General features: G+C 37.9%; 1 protein-coding gene across 2 annotated transcripts in view; it reads right to left on the reverse strand.

The window, feature by feature from the left end:
- Window positions 1-11,732: 11,732 nt before the first annotated feature.
- Window positions 11,733-21,191, reverse strand: part of SLC8A3 (solute carrier family 8 member A3) — a 209,738-nt gene continuing 200,279 nt past the window's right edge. The window contains exons 4-7 of one of the 2 annotated variants that reach the window (XM_031952608.1): window positions 18,719-18,843; window positions 17,922-18,021; window positions 15,322-15,594; window positions 11,733-13,915 (exon numbers count right to left, since the gene is read on the reverse strand). In XM_031952608.1, the coding sequence (XP_031808468.1) occupies window positions 13,539-13,915; window positions 15,322-15,594; window positions 17,922-18,021; window positions 18,719-18,843 (875 nt within the window). In that variant the 3' untranslated portion in view covers window positions 11,733-13,538. Of the gene's footprint in view, window positions 13,916-15,321; window positions 15,598-17,921; window positions 18,022-18,718; window positions 18,844-21,191 lie in introns of both variants that reach the window. The other variant, XM_031952607.1, reaches the window with a different exon arrangement.

The following is a 21,191-nucleotide window of genomic DNA, read 5'->3' on the forward strand; positions in this document are numbered from 1 at the left end:
AAAGGGAGATTATATATTGCTCAGAAGTATGACCATAAATGCAACTAGAGAAGTTGGAGGGTATGTCTAATGATGAGGAGGGAGATGAAGAAATGGAAATGTTTAAAAATATACAGAAGAGAGTCAAAGGAAATTCAAAAGGGGATACAGACAAGGAGGTTAATTTTGTTACTATCATGTTAAATTTAATATACATTGTTTCTAAGTTTACATGATAGTTGTTTCAAATATAATCATTTTTCTTTGCTTGTATATTTATATTGAATGTTCATTGTTTGTAAAGTTCATATTTAAAAGGGGAGAAAACTTATTAAATGAAAATATGAATGAGTTGGAAAGAAAATTGTAACCTAAGATCCCTTCTAATTCTGTGATTCCATCTGCATACTTTAAAGAGGATAATGGGAAGTCAAAAAAAAAACGTATCTGCTAGAAGAACAAAACTCTAAAATGATATTGAAGAAGATTGTGTGAAAGAGCATAATGAAGGGCACAAATGAAAGTGGTGAAATATATGAATTATATTTATGTAGGAGTTGGATGAACTAAGTTTCAATGTGATATATATGTTCAAAGAGCTGCCAAGGTGGTTGACCCCCAAATATAGGTCTTGGCCACACCTGTGAGTTGAGTTGAAAGTTTTGTGGTAGTGGTGGATTCATTTTAGGAAAGCAGCATGGTTCAGTGGGAAAAATTCCAGCTTTAGAATCAGGTAGAACCCATTTCTGTCACATGATACCCTGATATCCCTTCTCTCTGGGCTTACATTTGCTCATGTAAAATAAAGGGGGTGAACTAGATCAGGGCTTCTTAAACTTTTTCCACTCGATCATTTTTTGCCTAAAAAAATTTTATGTAATCCTGGAAATATAGGTACACAAAATAGATATTCCAATCAAACATTTACTGATGATAAAACATGATTTCATGTCCCCAAAATTCAGTTATAAGACCCTGTAAAGGTCACAACTCACAGTTTAAGAAGATGAGAACTAGATGATATGATAAATTCCCACCCAACTCCTTTTTTGTAATCCTACGTTCTTTGCATCTAAGGGAGGGCACCACAATTAAATGCCCTTATGTTTCAAAGGGTGTTTATATAATGATGTGGAGAGATGCTTGGACAATCTGGATTGAGAAAATAAGGAACAGGAAACATGTAAAAAGCACTAGAACTCTGACAGTTTGTGAGCAATCCAGTAGGAGAACAAAATACTAAATGGTTGGAGATTATTTATTATACCAATGAATTAAAATAATCTGGTCAAGAAAAACGAAATATTAAAGGAGGACCTCCTAAAAAACAGTAAGAAGGCAGTAGTGTCAAGGACAGAGTCCTTAAGTGGGGGAGAGGAGACCTGGATTCTAGCACTCATTCTATTACTTGGTTTGTTGTGTGTCCTTAGATGAGTGATTTCCCTTTCAGCTCATTTTGCTTCTTGTTTTTCTTTCTTTCTTTTTTTTTTTTCCTGAGGCAACTGGGCTAAGTGACTTGCCCGGGGTCATACAGCTGGGAAGTGTATCTGAGATTACATTTGAACTCAGGTCCTCCTGATTTCAGAGTTAGTGCTCTATCCATTGTACCACCTAGCTGCCCCCTTTCTTATCTTTTAAATAAGAATTTTGAGCTAGAAAACCTTTAAGCTCTCTTCTGAAGGCAGCATACTACAGTAGAAAAAAAAACAATGACTCTGGAATCCGAACACCTGAGTTTGAATCCTCACTCAGCTATTTACTTTTTATGTGAATATGGATATGGTTTACCTCTAAGAGCTCAGCTAGGGGGCACCAGGGTATACAGAGCACTCAGCCTAGTGTCAGAAAATTCATATTGATTTCAAATCTAGCCTTAGACACTTAACTAGCTTCAAGACCTGAGCAAATCACTTAACCCTGTTTGCCTCGGTTTCCTCATCTGTCAAATGAGCTGGAGGAGGAAGGCAAACCACTCCAATACCTTTCTCCAAAAAAAGCCCACAAGGGATCATAAAGAGTTGTATACCACTGAAAATGACTAAACAACAACAGAATAAATGGGCTGGGCTAGAGGAGCTCCCAATTTTCTTCCATCTCTAAATCTATGATCCTTTACCTGTAGATCTATAGAATTTCATTGGTATAAGAAACTCCCAGTAAGGAAGATATGAATTGAAATCCTGCCTCCAACACTCATTAGCTGGGTGACTTTGGGCAATTTATTTATCTTGTCTGCCTCAGTTTCCCCTACTGTAAAATAGTGATTATAATAAAACCAGTATTATTATGAGAATCTAAGGAGACAATAACTTTAAAATGCTCAGCACAGTATCTGGTACATAGTAGATGCTTGTTTTCTTCTCTGAGCCTTAATGATTTCTAAGTTGCCTTCCAACTTTGCATCCTAAAAAGAGAGATCTGTGATATTTTTAAAATAACTGTCTATGGCGTTAAATTAATGTTCTCTTGAGACCTACTCAAATGGACTTGAGCTCAGGTCTTCTTGGCTTCAAAACAATTCTGTCTCTGTTTTATCATACTGACTGCCACACATCTATAATTGATTTTGAATAAAAGGAGGTTCATATTAAATTGAGTATTTCTTTCTGAAGTCACTATGTGTCTGATTCTCACAGCCCTGTAATTGATTTTAAATATTAGAAGGATATGAAAGAATGGGTGTTGGTGGTTTTTCTCCAGTGACCATTTGTGGATTTCCTCATGTGAGTATGAGAATGTCAGGGTTATATGGTGTCTTATTAAAAGACTGGGTTGGAAATATCCTGAGGAACACTTGCCTCTCTTACTCCCACAAATTCCACCATTAGGAAGAAGAGCAGATAGTCAGGAGGAGTAAGAAAGGCAAACTGGTCATTCCCCACAATCTTCCAGCCTTTTATTTGTGATAACATGGGAATCCTGGTGACCAGGAGCTTTTTGCACCCACTTAGCCAATTTACTATTAAAAAAATCAGCAGTCAAGGGGCCTGGAGACAGAAGGGAGGAATGGAGGATGTGGGTAGGCATATTTCATGGGGAGCAAAATGAGAAGAGGTGAAAAGGAGGGAAAGAGGGACACCTTTGGACTGTCTCTTTTTGATGTTCCTATGGCTCTTTACAGAGCAGGTTAATTTAAAAATCAGCTGTGTTATTGCTACTCTAAGAAACAGTCCAACTTGATCTATTCATGTCACAGGCCTTCCTAATAGAAAAAATTCCAGGAGCCCAAAAGATAGGAAACAGGAGACAAGTCTAAGAAATTCCATGTGATAAAACAAGGAAAAGAAACCATCTGAGAGAAAAGAAACTATAAACAGATGAATGCTCAAACTCCAAGAAAATGGAGAGTAGACATCAGAAGAAACACCTTCCCACAACTAAGAAAAAAGGAACAACTATTATACCAAATGATAAAAATAAACTCAGGAATAGTTGGCCATGATAATAATGAAGTAAGAAGATCTATACATCAATCTTAATTAAATATGTGGGAAAAACACTTGTCTCTCCTGAGTAAAATACAAAGAGATTAAATTTTAGTAGAATGGGAAAACACCCATTTCCTGTTGAAGCATTCTACTTTGGGGTATTCTCCAATTATTAGGAATTTTTTTCCCCTGAAATCAAGCCTGAGCATGTCACTTTGCAATTTCACATATTATCCCTATTTCCGCCCACTAGAGCCATAATATCTAAGAAGTCTAATTCTTCTTCTACAATACTACTTTTTTCTTTTTTTGCTAAGGTAACTGGGGTTAAGTGACTTACCCAGGGTCACACAGCTAAGAAGTATTAAGTATCTGAGGCTGAATTTGAACTCAGGTTCTCCTGACTTGAGAGCAGGTACTCTATCCACTATTCTGGATAGAGTTCCCATAATACTATTTTTCAAATACTTGAAGATAATTATTATGTCCCTCTCCAATTTACTTTTTCTCCAATCTAAAAATCTATCTTCATTCACTTCATCCTCATTCTCAACTGATTTTCCAAAACCCAAGCAATCCTGATTGTCTCCCTTGGGAGAAGGAGTTGTCCTTCCTAAAATGTGGCAAAGAGAGCTAAACACAATACTGCAAATTTGATCCAGCCAGGAAACTTGTTTTCTTGTTTGAGACACTAATTCCTCTATTAAAAGAAGCTAAAATGACATCTGCTTTTTTAACTAATATGTCACCACCTTGTTGACCCTCACTGTGGTTGCAGTATGTTAAAGTTCCCAATTACCTTTCATACAAACCTTTGTCATGCTACCCTTTCCCCTTGTGTACTTATTAATTCATTTTTTAATATTAAGTATGACTTTACATTTATCCCTATTCAGTTTCATTTTAATGGGCCTATCATGCAAGCTTTGCCTTTTTTGCTTCTTGTCTTTCTCATCCAATATCTTTTTTTTTCCTTTCTTTCTTTTTTTGCAAGGCAATTTGGGTTAAGTGATTTGTTTAGGGTCACCCAGCTAATACATATTAAGTGTCTGAGGCTTGATTTGAATTCAAATCCTCTGTCCCCTGCCTCATCTAGCTGCCCTCATGTTATTTATCTTGACTGACTTAATACCCTATGCAAATATGATGATCATACCATCTACACTTTCATTCAAGTCATTGACACAAACATTGGAGAGCAGAGAGCTAGGTCATATCCTTGGGCACTCCCACTCTATTTGAGACTTCTCTCCAGGTTGATATCAAACCATTAATTAACATTCTTGGGTTTGGTCATTCCTCTAGTGCTGAATGCAACTAATTGTACTTTGATCTAGCCCATATCCCTCTACTTTGTTCACAAATATTTCAAGAGAAACTCTGCCAAATGCCTTGCTGAAATCTAGATATACCACGTTAATAGCATTTGCTTGTTCTGTCTAATAACCCTGTCAAAAATGAAATCGAAATTAGTATGACATAACCTCTTCTTGATGTAGCCAGCTTTCTGCATGTCTGACTTTTCACACATAGCAGCTGAGACCAGGCTTTCCTAGATCAAGTACCCTTGGGAGAGTTCTTTTTGAAATTGGAAGCTTTGATGATCAGTCAGGGTCCTCAATTACAACCACTTCTTTCCAGTGAAAGTTCTCTTTTAGAAATGTACTTTTGGCTACTGGGGTGACCTGTTCAGTCTGCTTCCTTCGCTTCAATTTGCCCCACAGTGAATAGACGTCAGTGAAAAAGGCAAGAGGGACTTATGGGTTGGCCTACTGATTTATCCTCTGCAGACAAAGAAATCATAAAATAGAAAGCATCGAGAAGGGTTAGCTTAAAGAAGTCAAAGTTGTAGGATTCATTCTTGGCCTTTTGAGTTCTCAGTGGGTCAGTCCCTGCTCTTGGATATCCCTCTAGCACTGTCCATTAGTCTCAAAAATACCAGTCCTTTATTATGAATTCCATCTTCCAGTCAAATGACCTTGTGTAGGACATTCTATCTCTGCTTGTTGGAACTCCCCTAGCTCCACTGCAACTTCAACTCAAGTGCCAGCTCCTACAAGAGGCCTTTCCTGAATATAAATATACATGCATGTGACACACATACTGTCAGTGCTTTCTCAGGAATCTTCTACCCCAGAAATTCCTTTTGAATTTCCTGTTTGGTCACCTCCCTCCCCCCCAAATGGCTCCTTGGGACTATTTCATTTTGGTTATAATATTGTCAGCACATAGCATGGTGCTCTTAGGCACTTGATTAAGGCATGAATTGATTTGTTGAATGAAGTGGAACCATGTAAGGATGGTTATGGATCAATGAAATATTACCCGAACTTTATACCCTATTATGTGATGTCGACTTTGTACAGAAGATTGAATACAGCCTGGGACCATGGAGCTCAAAAGATTGGGTTCTATTATCAAGTATATAAACATCAGCTGTATGACTTTGGGCTAATCACGGCACTTCTATGCCTTAATTTTTTCATCTTTTATATATGACTCTGTGTTCCTGTCTTTTTCAAAGAAAGGAACCTATAGTATTTACATGAAGCAAATCTATCCAATACTTTGATTTCTTATTTAAAAAATTAAACAATAAAATCACAATCTAATCACAATCACAAGTCAACGAGAATTTTTTTTATTAAGCACCTATTATATGCCAAGCACTGGGGATACTATGAAAAGAAAAATAGAGAACTCCCTATCCCTAAGTCTCTGCTCTCAAGGAGCCCACAGTTTAATGGGAAAAAAGAAAACCCTAATGAACTTAGTTGTTAGAAGATAGAAATAGGATACATGAGCATGACTCAAAAATATGTATAAAGTCACATATCTTTAAGAAGAGTCCTCGGAAAAATAAAGTACAGAATGATTTGAGACTTACAGAAAAAAAAATTATATGAATAAGGAACAAGAAAAATAACAAGACAAGGTTACAGGGAGATCTCATCTAGTGTTTTGGTTTGGTTTGGTTTTTTTTATTTTAAAGTATGGGATAGTGTTAATATATGATAGAAAGAACACAGCACTACTGGGCTCTTCATTTTGCTTCTATCTTCTCTAACAAGGAGTATAATCTTTAACCTGGAAAGGATAGAACACAAATTGGTAAGAGGGAATTGAAGACCAAGATAGATAGGCAGGTTTGTAAGAAAGAATTTAGATTCCTTCAGTGATTTCAAAACTCCAGTCCCAGATGAATTGTATCTCAGAGTACAGAAAGAATTTGAGAGTGTTTTTGAGAAATCATGAAGAGATAGAAAAGTTCCAAAAGACTAAGACAAGCAAATGCTTTTTGTTTTTGAAAATTAAAAAAAAAAGAAGGGAGGTGAGAACTGTAGAAATCTTAAGCCATTAAGAAAAATTATAAAACATATTTTAGAAGTTTGTAAGCAATGATAAGAAAGTAATTGTTTGAGAGAAAACATGGTCACTAAGAAGCCATATGAAAATAAGCCAATTTCCTTTTTTTGATAAAGTTAAAAGATTAGTAAATCACTGGCATGTGAAACAGTGTCAAGATGTGCTAGAATCAGCTCACACTGGCTTGAGAACCCATTATTAAATTTTCTGCATGAGCACTTACACCTTGAAAAATCAACAAATGCTACGTCTTTAATTTATTGTTTTGTAGATTGTCCGAACTTAAAAAGGGCAACTAAGTGATGCAGGGGACAGAACCAGAACGCCTGGCCTAGAATCAGGAACACTGCTCTTCCTGAATTCAAATCCAGCCTTAGACACCAACTATAAAGTCACTTAACTATTTGTCTCATCTATAAAATGAAGTGGAGAAGGTAATGGCAAATTATTCCAGGATCTTTGCCAAATCCCCAGAAAGGGTCATAAAGAATTGGGTATGACTGAAAAAATGACTAAACAACTAAGTTTAAGAAAGTAAAGGAGAAAATATGAATAATGCAGATTAAACTTGTGTGTTGTGCCTGAAAAACAGGTTGTTAAACACATCCATATTTCCCTACATTATGTGTCTGCATTTCAGCATATGTTTAATAAAGACTCAATCTTTCTCCTTTTTTGCAACCAAATAGAGAAAAATAAGTAATTAAAAGACCCTGTCAAAAGTGTGTTGGTTAATGATTCAATCTATTCATGATAGCAGAGATCCAAACTTATTACTGGCCATAAAGAGAAGTCCCATTGCACCTTACCCTCTCCTGTTCAATAACTGTCAGTGAAGACACAGACTATTTACTTCTCAAATTTGCAGATGACATAAAACAAAAAGAGATCAATAATATGACAATGACAGAAGCAAGATCTTCCGTAATGGCCCAGCCCCAACAAGATGAAAATTAATGGGAGTAATGAAAAGATATGATACTTAGATTTTAAAAACTATTTAAGTTTTAGATGAATAAAGATTATAACCAGCTGCTATTCTGGGACAGAAGTATACTCCAAATTTGGAGAAATTAGAGGAATTGATTCCTTGTCCCTCAGAGTCTTTTGATAGATCATGAATTTGCCCTGCCTAATTTGTGCCCTCTCCTTATGACCCAGCTTATTCATAGAATTCGTCTTTAGAAGAACTTCTAATAGTCTCTATATTTATAGTTTCCTGCTTAGCCACTAAATTTAGTTCCCAGAGCCCCATTATTCCTAAAGGTTTGTGATTGGATAGACCTGGATTAACAGTAAATAAAATCTGGAGACTTTATCAGTATGAGCCAACATTGTGTGGCAAAGCAGCCAAAGAACCTAATGTGGTTTTAGGATCCATTAATAAAATTAGAGTGTCTAGATCAAGTGAGTTAACAGTATCCCTGTAATCTGTGCTGGTCAGATCACATTGTGTTCAGCTCAAATTTTAAGTAGAAAACTGACAAATTGCAAAATGTTTACAGAAGGATAACAGAGTAGGGCAGTGAAGGGGCTGAAAATTGTATTTTATGAGTAATGGTTGACATATTGAGGATATTTAGCCTAGAGAAAAGATAATTTGGGAAGGACGGTCACTGTCTTCAAACATTTGAAAAATCCAAATGCCCACAGAATGAAAATGACATTCTATGTCTTGCCAAAGTAAAGGTCCAGGACCAGTGGGCAGGAAAAACAGGAACCCAAGCTTGGGTTCAGCAGAAGGAAAAATATTTTAACATTAGAAGAACAGAATAAGCTGACTTGCTTCCTTCCAGACTCCACTGAAAAAACTACCTTCTGTGGGAAGCCTTTCCTGGTCCTGTTAGAAGCTGTTGATTTTTCTTCTCAGATTGCCTTCTAGCTACTCTCTATAGACTTCGTATATACCTAGTAATTTATTTTTCCCCATTAAAATGTATACTCCTTGAGAGCAGGAAATGTTTTTGTCCTTTTTTAAACCTCCAAAGCTTAGCACAGTGACTGGAACATAGTAGGTGCTTAATAAATGCTTGTTGACTGATAGGAGATAATACTGACAACAAACTTACAGGTTCATAAGGATTTTCTAGTTTACAAACAACTTTTGCAAATACATTACCTCAGTTTATCCTCCCAGCAGTTTTGTGTGGTAAGCCTCATCATGTTACAGAAGATGACAATATGGTGGTAGATTGTTTTTCTAGCTGTCCACTTTTTCCCATCAGCAGTTCTGCTTGCCTCTGACTCCATGGACACATGCCCTAGTTTAGGTTAAGCTGATCACTTGAAAACTCTCACCATACAGATTAATCCAGGTTATGAGGATCATCTTCTCAAACTACACTTAGCTTTCTCATTGTTGGGGGAAACACGAAACTCCCCTTCCAGCAGGCTTCATTTTCCTTCTGCAGCTCTGCCTTCGACTTCTTGAGAGGTCTCTGCACTGGTCACCCTTCTCTGCCCACCCCATTCCCATTTGCCCCCATCTCTTTTCTGTTTCCTTTTGTGTGCTGTCTTTCCGTGTTAGACTGTAAATCCTGTGAGAGCAGGAATTATCTCTTTTTTCCTTATTTGTATCTCCAGGGTTTAGCACAGTGCCTGACACGTAGTAAGGGCTTAATAAATAAATGTTTATTGACTTGAACTAGAGAAGTTCATACCCGGAGATAGTATTGAGTCAGAGGATTTTAGGGCTAGGTGGAAAAGTAGGATACGCTGTCAGGAGAGTTGTATTAATTGTTATGGGAGTATTGTGAATTCTATGGACTTTGTGACCCCCCCCCCATGCAACACGATCCAGTGCAGTCAAAACTAGATTAAAATGCAGTTCCTATCTGCTTTTAATGTGTTAATACATTAATTAATATGTGTGCATACATATTTAACATGGGCTTCTAAGTCAACATGCAGCCCTCAGGGATCCTTATTATGGTTTAGAGGCTGCTGTTTCTTTTGAATTTAACCTCACAGTTTTAGAGTGGTTTCTGCACAATTTTAGGGAGGGTCCCTGTGACTCCTTTGCATTACTGGCATATTTGTGGAGTGAAGTAAAGGTATTCTACACCCAATAAATGCATTTATTATCCTGGATGTTGCTATAAGACCCTTTTTCCATTCTCTGAGATACAAAACACCTGACTTGGATAAAATCTGAAAGACTTCCTGACAATTTGCCCTAAATTCATCCATCTTATTAATAATTCTTCATTTAATAGCCATTTTGCCCTTTATCATACTGGAGCTAGAGAAAATGAAGATTGGGAGTTTGACGATACAAGGGGTAAAGCAGCCAGATTTCTCAATAGGAAGGAGCAGGCCCATCCTGTTAACTAACCCCTATACCCTTCTTTCCTCCTTCTGGGTCACAGAGACCTAATTGTAGATCTTTAGACTTTTAGGTTTGTAGCCTTTAGGCTTCTCTAGTGAGATGCATGGTATTGGGAAGCCAAGAGGTTTAGAAAAAGTTCTGTAAAAACAGATTCAATACATAGCACTCATATCCTTGTTTATTGAACCATGGTATTATTTTCAACACAACTCTTCCCTTTTCCTTGAGGTCATTCCATTTGGGAACATTTCCCCTGCTTATCTCTCTGCCCAAGCACCTAGTATATAGTATTAGATTAAGTCTAGTAAGACTGTTTGCTCCAGGAGGACATAGATTGTGGTGTGCCCTGTTTGTATCTTCAGTAACCTATTAGTTGGTCTTCCTCTCTCAATTCTCTTCCCACTCCATTCTGTACTCCACTCAGCTGTCAGATTGATCTTTTTACAGGTCTTATCATGTCTACCTCTCCCGCCCCCAATTCAATAAACTCCATGATTCCTTGTTACCTCCAGAAACAAATATGAAATCCTCTATTTTAGCTTTTAAAGTCTTTCATAACTTGACCCCTTCCTACATGTCAAATCTTATACCTTTTCCTTCCAGATATTAATTTCTAAATTGTTACACACAGAAACACATGCCAACACACACATACCTTATATATAATACATTTAGGCATAATTGTTTGCATGTTATCTCTTCCATTAGATTGTGAGGTACTAAAAGCAGCATCTATTTGTTGTTGATTTTGAGGGGTGCTTTCTTTGTAACCCAGTGTTTAGCATGGTGCCTGGAACACAGTAGACATTTAATAAATGCTTGTTTCCTTCAGTTTTTGATATCTCCATGGTACTCAATACACAGGAAATACAAATATATCCTGAGCTGAATTGAGTTAAACATCCAGATAACCTGATAATTATCCTAACAAAGGCTAGAGTTAAATCCCATATGGATTTCATAATCCCTCTTCTTTGCTGTTCAACTGTCTGAACAGTGATATTGGTTTGCATCTGATAAATGTAAATTAAGAAATATTGTTCAAGGGAGTCATCTTCAAGTATATGTTGATGTTTTTCCCCTAGTTGCTCAATCTCATCTCTTTTGCAAATTCCAGATATTAACTTGAACTCTGTTTTACCGTATAATACACCAAGTTTGTCTTTGTATTTTCTAATATTGACCTTAACAAGGCACGAGCATAGGACATACCAACTTGGAACTAAACTTAATTTGAATGTGTATTTGTGAAAGAGAAAGAACTTATGTCCCTAAGTTATAAAAAGATTCACTTTTCTTCATTTGAAATTAGTTTTCACAGCCTTCTTTAGTCCTTCCCATATAAAAGGTTCCTTCCTACCTCCCTTTTCCTTTTCTGCAAGAATTGTAACTCCAATCCCTGATTACCCTCTAGGGTCTTAAGTTCTCTTTTAGCCCTACTACAAAGCTTTCTTTGCAGTGCTAGCCTGTCTTTTTCTTTTTTTTTCAAAATCAAATCTGACATAAATAGTATCATTGGAAGCACACTTCACCATAAATGACCTTTTCTTCCCAATTGCATTGGCTGAGTAGAGGACCCAAAATGGCATTCTGGCCTTTTGCAGGTAAGAAAAACAAGAATAAGTGGCATGTATTTTTAAAGAGATAGAGTATAGCTTTTATTTTTTAACCACCCCAAAATTTTCCAATGGTAACTGTCAATATACCTTATGACATGAGCACTTTTTTTCCACTTTTTTCCTTAAAAATGGGTTTAAAATTAAATGGCTACATTTTTCTCTTTTCATTTTTTTAATCTTTAAAAAAAAGTATACTTATGTCAATGAAGAAACCTGAAGAATTGTGGCAGTTTTATGGTGATTATGTGTGTTTTTAAAGCCAAGACCTCTCAAACTTTGTCAAGATTTGAACAACATGACAATCCCTCACTCCCCAAATTAGGACTTAAGAAAATTATGATCACAGAGAGATAATACAGGTACAGATAGAAAAAACATCTTCATGAAATTTCAAAACATGAGAGCCTATTAAGAGCTATCTGTCCAACATAACCCACATTGGTGAGTTATAAGAACTATAGAGAACTCAGTGCTCACCCCTTAAAGGCACAGAGAAATTAGAATGGCAGATGGAGGGGATCTCTCTTACTGCTAACTGCTCCCAAATTCATTTGACTTTAAGAAATTTGGTGAACTCTAGTATAATGATACTCTAGGTGGTAAGATCATGGAGAAGTTGACATTTCTCAAAAGCACCAAATGGTGAGAACACCAAATAACTGATAAAATTTTGTTTTGCCTTAGAAATAAAAACAATCCTTGATATATGTACATGCTTCTCATCTCAAAAAGCAAATCAGAGAAGATCAAGAAGTCTCTCTCACACATCACACCTTCTTCTGCCAGGTCTTTTTCATCTTGTGCCTTACCTTACCTATAGCTTACCAAGAATAAATTCATATATAGATAGTTCTTCATAAAATACCATGGTGATGAAGGAATTGACACTCATACAAAAGACATGTTGTATTCAAAATGCAGCAACAGGGGCAGGAAACAAAAATTTTTGTTTAATGATTTTTTTCCCTTTTTTGAAGCTCTAATATTCATTTTTCTCCCAACAAATGTGTGAGTGTAGCTATATGTGTTTGTTTGTGTGTTTGTGTGTGCACACACACATGCATCTTTTCATGTTAAGTATATCAGTCCTATAAAAAACTCTGGGGGGAAAAAGGAAACTGGGACAGAATCATAATAGATATCCCTTAGGGAGAGTGAGATTGTTTGTGGCTGAACATTATTCGCACTTTTCTTTCTCTATATAACAGCCCAGTGTTGCTCCATTTTACCTTTGTCATGGATGTCAGGAGGAAGAAAAAATAAACAATGAGGTAAACCTGACACCAAATAATAATAATCATCACAATAACATTAACAACACAAATTTTAAAAAGTGGCCAAGCCAAATGATGGTGATCTGATTTGCCTCCACACCTGTCAGCTGGGTGCAAAAACATTGTGTGTGTGTTTGTGTATGTTTGATATCCAGACCCATAGGAGAAATCCCAATCCTGAAAACATGAAGCAACCAAATACAATGGAGCTGAAAAGCAGTAAGAACATAGATGTGATCCTCTGCTGTGAAGGTTGGGACTGTGGGTAGGAAGGAGGTGACAGTTGATTTTGTTGCTATTGTTGGCTTGTATTTAAATACTTGATAATTTGTGGCTTCTTTTGTCTTTCTGTCTGATTGGTTACAACTTGACCATTCCCGTTGTCCATTAGTCCCAGGGCCTGGGCTGGGGGAGATTCGAGCAGAAGGAGGTGCTCCAGGGACATAGATGTCTGGGGCTTTCTCTCCTCAGCCAAACATCCTGGTGGTCACTGGAGGGGTGGTGAGGCCCCTGAGGTTCCTTGGATCTCTGGGTCCTCCGCTGCTCAGAACCCTTTGATGTAACAATAAGCTTCCAGTGTGGCAAAGAGAATGTACAGGAGCCACAAGGTCACGAAGAGCAAAGTTGTGGCCAGCCTGCAGCCCCGGGGGCCGCCCAACTCCCCCCCAAGGTGGGGCCGTCTCCGGTACAGGAGAACGCTTATGCAGACGAAAGCAAAGATGGTGAAGAGGGTGACAGAGAAGGCCAGGGTGCCAGCAGAGACGTGGAATTCCTGTCCTTTCAGGGCCCAGTAGATGGCAGCCACTGACCAGGCCAAGCCGATGCCCAGGAAGACATTAACCGCGTTGCTCCCTGTAACGTTGCCTATGGAGGCGTCGGCGTACACATCCTGGATGGCAGCTGCTTTGCTGGCAAAGGTGTCTGGAAGAGGGAAAACATGGGTTGGAATAAACGAGCTGGAAAAATGATTCTTATTCCTGGGAATGGTCTTAGAGCTGAATAATAACATTTTAGAAATTAGGTCATTATCTATGTGATTTTTGGACAAGACACTTAACATCCCTGGACCTTCATTTCCTCATCTGGAAAATGAGAAAGTTGGAATAAATGATGTCTGAGGCCATTTGTTTCTCCAGATCTGTGACTCTCTGTCAGTCCTGGAAGTCTGGGGGCTTTTTAAAGATCCACTTTTACATTTCAGTGCATTATTGTTGACCAGAGCCTTCGGTCCTGATTTTGACACAGACCAGATTTGGGTCATCTCAGTTCCCTGGCCTTATAAAACGAGAGGATGTGGTTCTCTATGATTCTGATTGGCCGGATGTTGTGTGCTTTGGCCACTTATCCAGCAGGCAGTATCCTATGCCTGGAGTCTGTCTTTTAGCTCCACAATCCTGACGAGTTCCAGAAATCTGCTCTGTGGTAGTCCCTGGACCCTAATTGTTAGTTGGGCTAGCAAAGGCAAATGACTGAAGATTGAGTCTGAAGATGCTAGAAGCTCCATGGAATGGCCTAAGATAAGCCAGGGTAAGTTATTTACCCTGAGAGACATGGAGTCTGTATACATCCTCTGAGAACAGGCATTGTGTTTTATTGACAACTAGTTGGCAAAAGATAAAGGTGTAGGCCTGGAGTCAAGAAGATCCAAGTTCAAAAGCAGCCTTAGAAATCCACTAGCTGTGTGATTCAGGGCAACTGTCTTCTATTCCTTGTGCTTCAGTAACTGTAAAATCGGGATAATGACAGTATCTACCTCCTAGAGTGGTTGTGAGGACCAAATGAGATATTTGTAAAGTATTTGACACTATACCTGGTGCTTAAGAAATACATGTTTATTTCTTTCCTCCCTATATTGTGTGTAATTAATTTTTGTATATGAACTCAGTAAAGGGATGAGGCTGATACATTTTGTATTCAGAAAGCATTTTGCATGCATTATGTTATTGGATCTTCACACAATCGATGTGATACGAATAGTAATAGCCTCATTTTATAGGTGAGCAAAGCTAAGCTCAGAGGGAGTTAAATGACTTGCTTAAGGTCATCCAGGACATTTTCTGGCTCTACATCCTAAAAGGCCTTCAAGAAAACAACCTTTTCCTATTTAAAGGTATCCTGTGGTTGGATCCTTTTAGACAAGTTTCTGAATGGATATTGCATGATATGCATAAAGTTCCCATTTCCTTATCCTGCCCAAGATTGTTGACCAATAAAACCAAGTTTTATCCCTATTCTTTTCTTTTTTTCTGAGGTGCAGGGGTGAGTATAGTTCATAGAATTTCTCCCCACCACCCCATCTTTTCAGAATCCCCTTTCCCCACTCTCACCTGGGACAGAGGTGCCAAAGGCCACAAAAACAACAGCTGTGACCGAGTCCTTGAGGCCAATGGTGCAGCCAAAGTGGGAAGCCAGGTCACCAATGATGGCGGTGAGCATACCAATGATGAGGATTGAAACCACAAAGCAGGCCCAGCCGTGGCAGTACTCTGTGGGGGGCACACAGGCAAATAGCACCTTCCAAAAGACAGTAAGGAAGTGCATGACATAGTCGAAGCAGGAAGGCAGCCTTTCCTCACCTGATTCATCCTCATCCTCATCTCCTGCTGGAAGCAAGAAAAATAGGGACAGGTAAAGGGTACAGAAGATCATATTTTCCTCCTTATTCATTGTAAATCCAATCACTAGCAGAGAACTTATATTTCTCTGTATGTGTATGTGTGCATGTGTGTGTGTGTGTGTGTGTGTGTGTGTGTGTATGTGTGTGTAGACCTTTTCCCAAAGGGAAAAGGAGGAGAGTTCTGCAGACCTAAGAAAATGTCCCTTTAATTACTTCTATACCACAACAGACTGAGATTGCTCTCTCTTGGGCAATCTCACACTGAATCTAGGTCAGAGGCCAAGATGAATTAGTGTAGGAGGGAACTACATTCCCTTCTTTACTGTAGTGAAACAAATGACATAAAACTGAGCATAAAACCCAGGATTTGGTCATCTATATTTATGAGATATTAACAAATTCTCAGAAAAGACAGTGTTAAACACTTGGAAATTGTGTCTTATCAGTGCTTCCCTCCTTTTCCCCCCTTCTTTTTGGGGATATCACAGTAGTATCAATAAAATGCAGAGATGATGATGGGGGGAGCTTTGGCAGCTTTCATAGAACCAAAGTGGGTCTTCCAAGAAAGAGAAAGAAAGCATCTGATCTTTCCAGGGCAGGAGAAATGGGAGCAGTCACTAAGCAAGAAATAAAGTTACCGGCACTACTGACTGTCAGGGAAAAGAGGGGAAGCAAGTTTCAGAGGGAATAACTACTGTTATTTAAAAAGGAGGAAGATTTCATAGGCTCATAGATTTAGAACTGGAAGGAATGTTATCTAGTCCAATTATCTCATTTTACTAATGGAGGCATGCTAAATTTGGAGTTAGCCGACATATATTCAAGTCCTGGCTCATTTACTAGCTACACTTAACTTTTCTGTTAAGGTGTCCCCAAAACCTAAAGACAAAGCAGGTAGTTCCTATTTTGAACATGTCAAGACAGTCTATTAGGAAAAGGTACACTCTACTTACATACATTTGGCATGTTCACCCTGGCATGACATGTTTGGAGTAGTCTGAGCTTCATTATAGGCAGTGTCTTAGAGCAAGAACATCACCAAGATTAATGTCAAAAAACATGGTTTCTACTTTTTTCTGCATTCTTTGTGACTTTTAGAAAATCTTATCATCTTTCTGCACCTTAATTTCCTGATTTATTAGATGAAAGGATTAGAATAAACCTTCAAGATTCCTCTTACTTTTAACAGTAATTCAATGCAGAATTCCCTCCCTAAGAATTCCCTTAAACATCAGGAAATATATTAATCCTCTATGTTCCTTTCCCTTTGGGCTCTTTATTATCAAGGGACCAAAGTAGTGATCAGAGGGCAACAGAAGGAAACGATGGATCCTGAGACATTGATGCTGGAAAGTGGGTCAGCAATAAGTCTTCTCTCCAGGGCTATAACTTAACTCTGACACTAAGACCTGTGGGATATGACCTTATGGGTTGCTATGGCAATGAAGAATTCTGAAAGCAACCATGGCTAGTCAGCAATTCTCTGTTTATCATTTACTGAGAGGCAAACATACTTGTACTTTGCTGAAAGAGAGAGGGGTGGGGGGAAAGAGAGAGAGAGAGAGAGAGAGAGAGAGAGAGAGAGAGAGAGAGAGAGAGAGAGAATAAGAGAGAATATGTGTGTTTTTTTTATCTTATAATAGTATTTATAAGTTATGGTCTACAGCAATGCCATTGAACATTAGTAAAGATAGTCCTTTGGTCCTAGGCCAACAGACAAAAATGAAACATCCAGCTTCCAGTGGCTGGGAGACTGTCATCTTAAGGAGCTAAATGCATATTGTAACCAAGCTTGACCACAGAGAAGAATTGAAGAAATACACAAGCAGAAAATGATATCACTGTATAAACTGTCAATGTTGGTTGATATGGCAGTTTGTTTTGCTGAATTGCTTTTCTTCTCCTTTTTTATTATTTATTATAAGGGATGATTTGCTGGGTAGGAGACAGGGAAGGGATATATTCAGGAATGAAGTTGATATCAAAACAAAAGACATAAATGAATTTTAAAGCACCTCACAATTTTATTAATTTTCAAAATTCAGAGGCAAAGAGACAAAAATAATGCTGTTGCCTCTCTCTGTACAAAAAGGGGAAATCAATATACAGAGAAGGGCATAACTTCACCAAGTTTATCAATCATCTGCAAATTTCAGAATAAAATAACAAATCCTGGCCTGCAGGTATTCTCAAAAATAGTAATTTTCATCTTAAGTCATGGACCAATGCTTCTTTCCCCCACCAACTTCCCTTGACTTCTCTCTAGTGTTACCTGACGTCCTTGTTGTCCCTAACTCTAACCCTTCTCACCTGCACTGACGGTGATGGCTTCCATGAACTGATCACGCCAAGAATGTGTCCCCACAACCAGGGCCAGGTTTGTCTTCTTGATTAATTTGTCCACTGTACTCTGTCAGAGAAACAGAAACCTGAAGCCATGAGGTTCAAATTCTCAGAGCCCACTGAAGAATTCCATGTTATGTAGGATGGGATCAAGAGGGAAGGACAGCAAGATGAGAGAATGCCTCATTGCTGGAGACTAGGGAAAGTACAAATAAATTTCCATAGGCTGGGAGCTGAAAAGTATCAAAGGATGCTTCTCTCCCTTTTTTTTTTCTTTCCTCATATTTTCCCCAAAATAACAATAGTCATAATAAACATGTCTAATAGGCCCTGTACTATCACAATGAGTTTATATTACCTGAATTTTTAAAATGAAATAATTAAAATATGATTTAGCACTTAAAGGCACTTTAGAAATCATCTGGTCATAGGATTTTAGCATCACAGGATTTAGCTATGAAAGGGACCACAGAAATCAGCATCTTCAATGTGAAAAAAAAAAGGAAACTGAAGTTAGGAGACTTGTTTGCGTATACAACTGTTAAATAAGTAGCATTTTTATAAGCCCTTCTAACTTCTTTAGTTTGTCCTCATAACTACCCTCTTGTGACAATTATGTCCATTTCCCAAACTAGAAAATTGAGAACAGCACCACTTAAATTATTTTTCCTGTTACACAATCACTTAATGATGGAAATAAACCTAAACCCCAAATCTCTCATCTCCCATCCCAACACTCAATTCAGTCTCACTGATGTCCTGACCTTGAATTCATAGGACTCTTCGATGATTACTTCCAATTTGGGGTGCTCCCCCAATACTGGCTTTCCCATCTCTGCTATCCTCTTGGCTTCCTCCTCCTCCATAGATAGTTTCCTGTCAGTCACATCTGCAACAAAACAAAATAAAACCAAGCTTCAAGAGACTTTCCCCAGAAGTTTACAATTTGGTGCTTTGGATGAGAGGATAGAGAAAACACAGAAGATACATTTCTTATGCATATTAACACCTTTATTTACTTAACACCTTTACCAAAAAGATTCAGATACTTTATAGACATCTTTTGTGGGCATTAATTCCCACAGTGACTACTATCTCTATTTGCTTATAGGAAATCAAGAAATTGAATCACATCCCCAAGTCACTCATGAAAATACAGAAAGGATCAGATAGAAATCCCAAATCCTTGCCCAACATCCATCCCCAAACTATTCTGGCTCCTATTTTTTTTGACAAAGACGACTTTAGCTCCCCTCCATTGATATGCAATTTCAGTCATCTTTCATGTGGAAAAGTGCAATTGTTGAATGGCTAGACATAACTTCATGACATAGTACTGGGTAGAAAATAAAGAACATTGGACCCAGTAGAAATGCCTGCCATGTTGCATAAACAGCTGTTTACAGCACTTCTGAATTGGGGTTGTGCCAATAAAGAGGAGGCTACTTCCAGGAATATCAGCATTTAAAGTGCATGCCATTCTTCTCACAATAAGGAATCTGGAAAATTTCCCAAAAACTTCATGAGCTTTCATCTAGTAATGCCTAAAACTAACTCCATGGGAGCTAGACAAAATTTTCTCAAAATAATTCTGATTCAGTCTCTTTGCTTCCTTCCAGAGTTCCCTCCAGGAAGTCTAGCATCCTGAATCTGTAGCCAATGAAGCTTTCCATAGTTTGAAACAGAAGTTCTTCCCAATTATGCCAGCAAGTCCCTTTTAAGGCAGCTTCAATGTAAAGATGGATATATTTTCTGTCTTAAAGGATAAAAAGCATTTGGGAGCTTATTCCTTCCAGAGTTTAACTTAGACACATCCAGTTTCACATGTACACATACAATTAATTCTTTCATTTGTCACCTTAATTACTTTCACACCACATGCTGAACTTCCTTGGGGATTCCTATACTATGGATAGTCTTAAGATAGAGAGATGAAATAGGATCTTTCCTTTCTCTATAGCTTGATGAATTGGTGGGAAAGGGAAGAAAAGTAACTTCAGCCTAGGTTGGTTTGGGGACCCAATAAAAAAGGACAAAAATGAATGATCCTTTGAAGAATTTCTCCAACATCAAGGATGGCAAATAGTCAGTGGAAGATCTAAAAAACTGTATTTTTTTTCCAAAAATCTTTGAGAGGCTGGAGCATTAATATCAAACAGCTTCAAAACTGTCCACAGTACTATTTCTTCCCTATTAAGTTTAAAATGCAACCAGATTTTGATTATTCCCAAAAAGGTTAGGACTCTCCTATGGCAAACTGTCTCCTCAAATTCTAGGTGAGTTGACAATCTCCAAATTTTTCAGTTCCTCTGGCCTCTATCATTTAAGCACCTCAATAGTGAATTCCTTTAGACAACAACAAGCTACAGCTAGAGTATAAACTTGTAAGACAGTCCTCTGGACATACAATCGTGATCTTTAGGAAGGGAGTGGAGAGTCCCCATAACTATTCAGAACCACTCCATCTTCAGGGAATGAATTCTACACATTTGTGTGTGTGTATGTGTGTGTTGTGTATTTTATTGGATGTTACTATCTCACAAAAGGAGGGTTATACTCTGTCTAGCAGAGACTGCTATTTTTCCCTAGATCATATTTGTACATGAGCCACACAGCTCCTTATGCCAACATAATGAGCTCCCTAGTGATGTGTCACTGTACCTGTGTAAGTCTTTGTCTATCTGTCAGTCTAGTACTGTATCTATTAGGCAGAATATTGATTTACCTATTGACCTATCTACTTCTCTGTAACGTCAATCAGGCTTGTTGTCCAGCTTTCTATATAAATTTCTATCTGCTTCTGAATTGCTGCCTAGAACATTGTTTTCTTCTGTATACTACAGCACCTAGAAAAGAGCTTTATAATATTAAATACTCCATAAATATTTGCTGATGTAATGTCTCCAAAGCACCACAGATACAGAGCCTCAATTTCATCTACAATATTCATTCAATTACAACCTCAATAAGGATTTCTTGAGAGAAAGCTAGCCAGGAAACAATTATTCTGGTCACTATAATATGACCTTCATGATTCAAGGGAAAGTAGGGATCACTGATGACCTGGATAATCTGCTTGATATATGCGCAATATTTATCAAATCTTGAAGATCACAAAGAAGAGTTTCAGAGGAAGAGAAAATAAATCCAAGGCTTGAAAAGAATATGAAGATAGAATAGTCTGCCAAGCTTAGAGCAGATGGGTTATGGGTGATGTTTCAAAACCTCATTCACATG

The sequence above is a fragment of the Sarcophilus harrisii genome, chromosome 2 (genome assembly GCF_902635505.1).
Source record: "Sarcophilus harrisii chromosome 2, mSarHar1.11, whole genome shotgun sequence".
NCBI classification, from domain to species: Eukaryota; Metazoa; Chordata; class Mammalia; order Dasyuromorphia; family Dasyuridae; genus Sarcophilus; species Sarcophilus harrisii.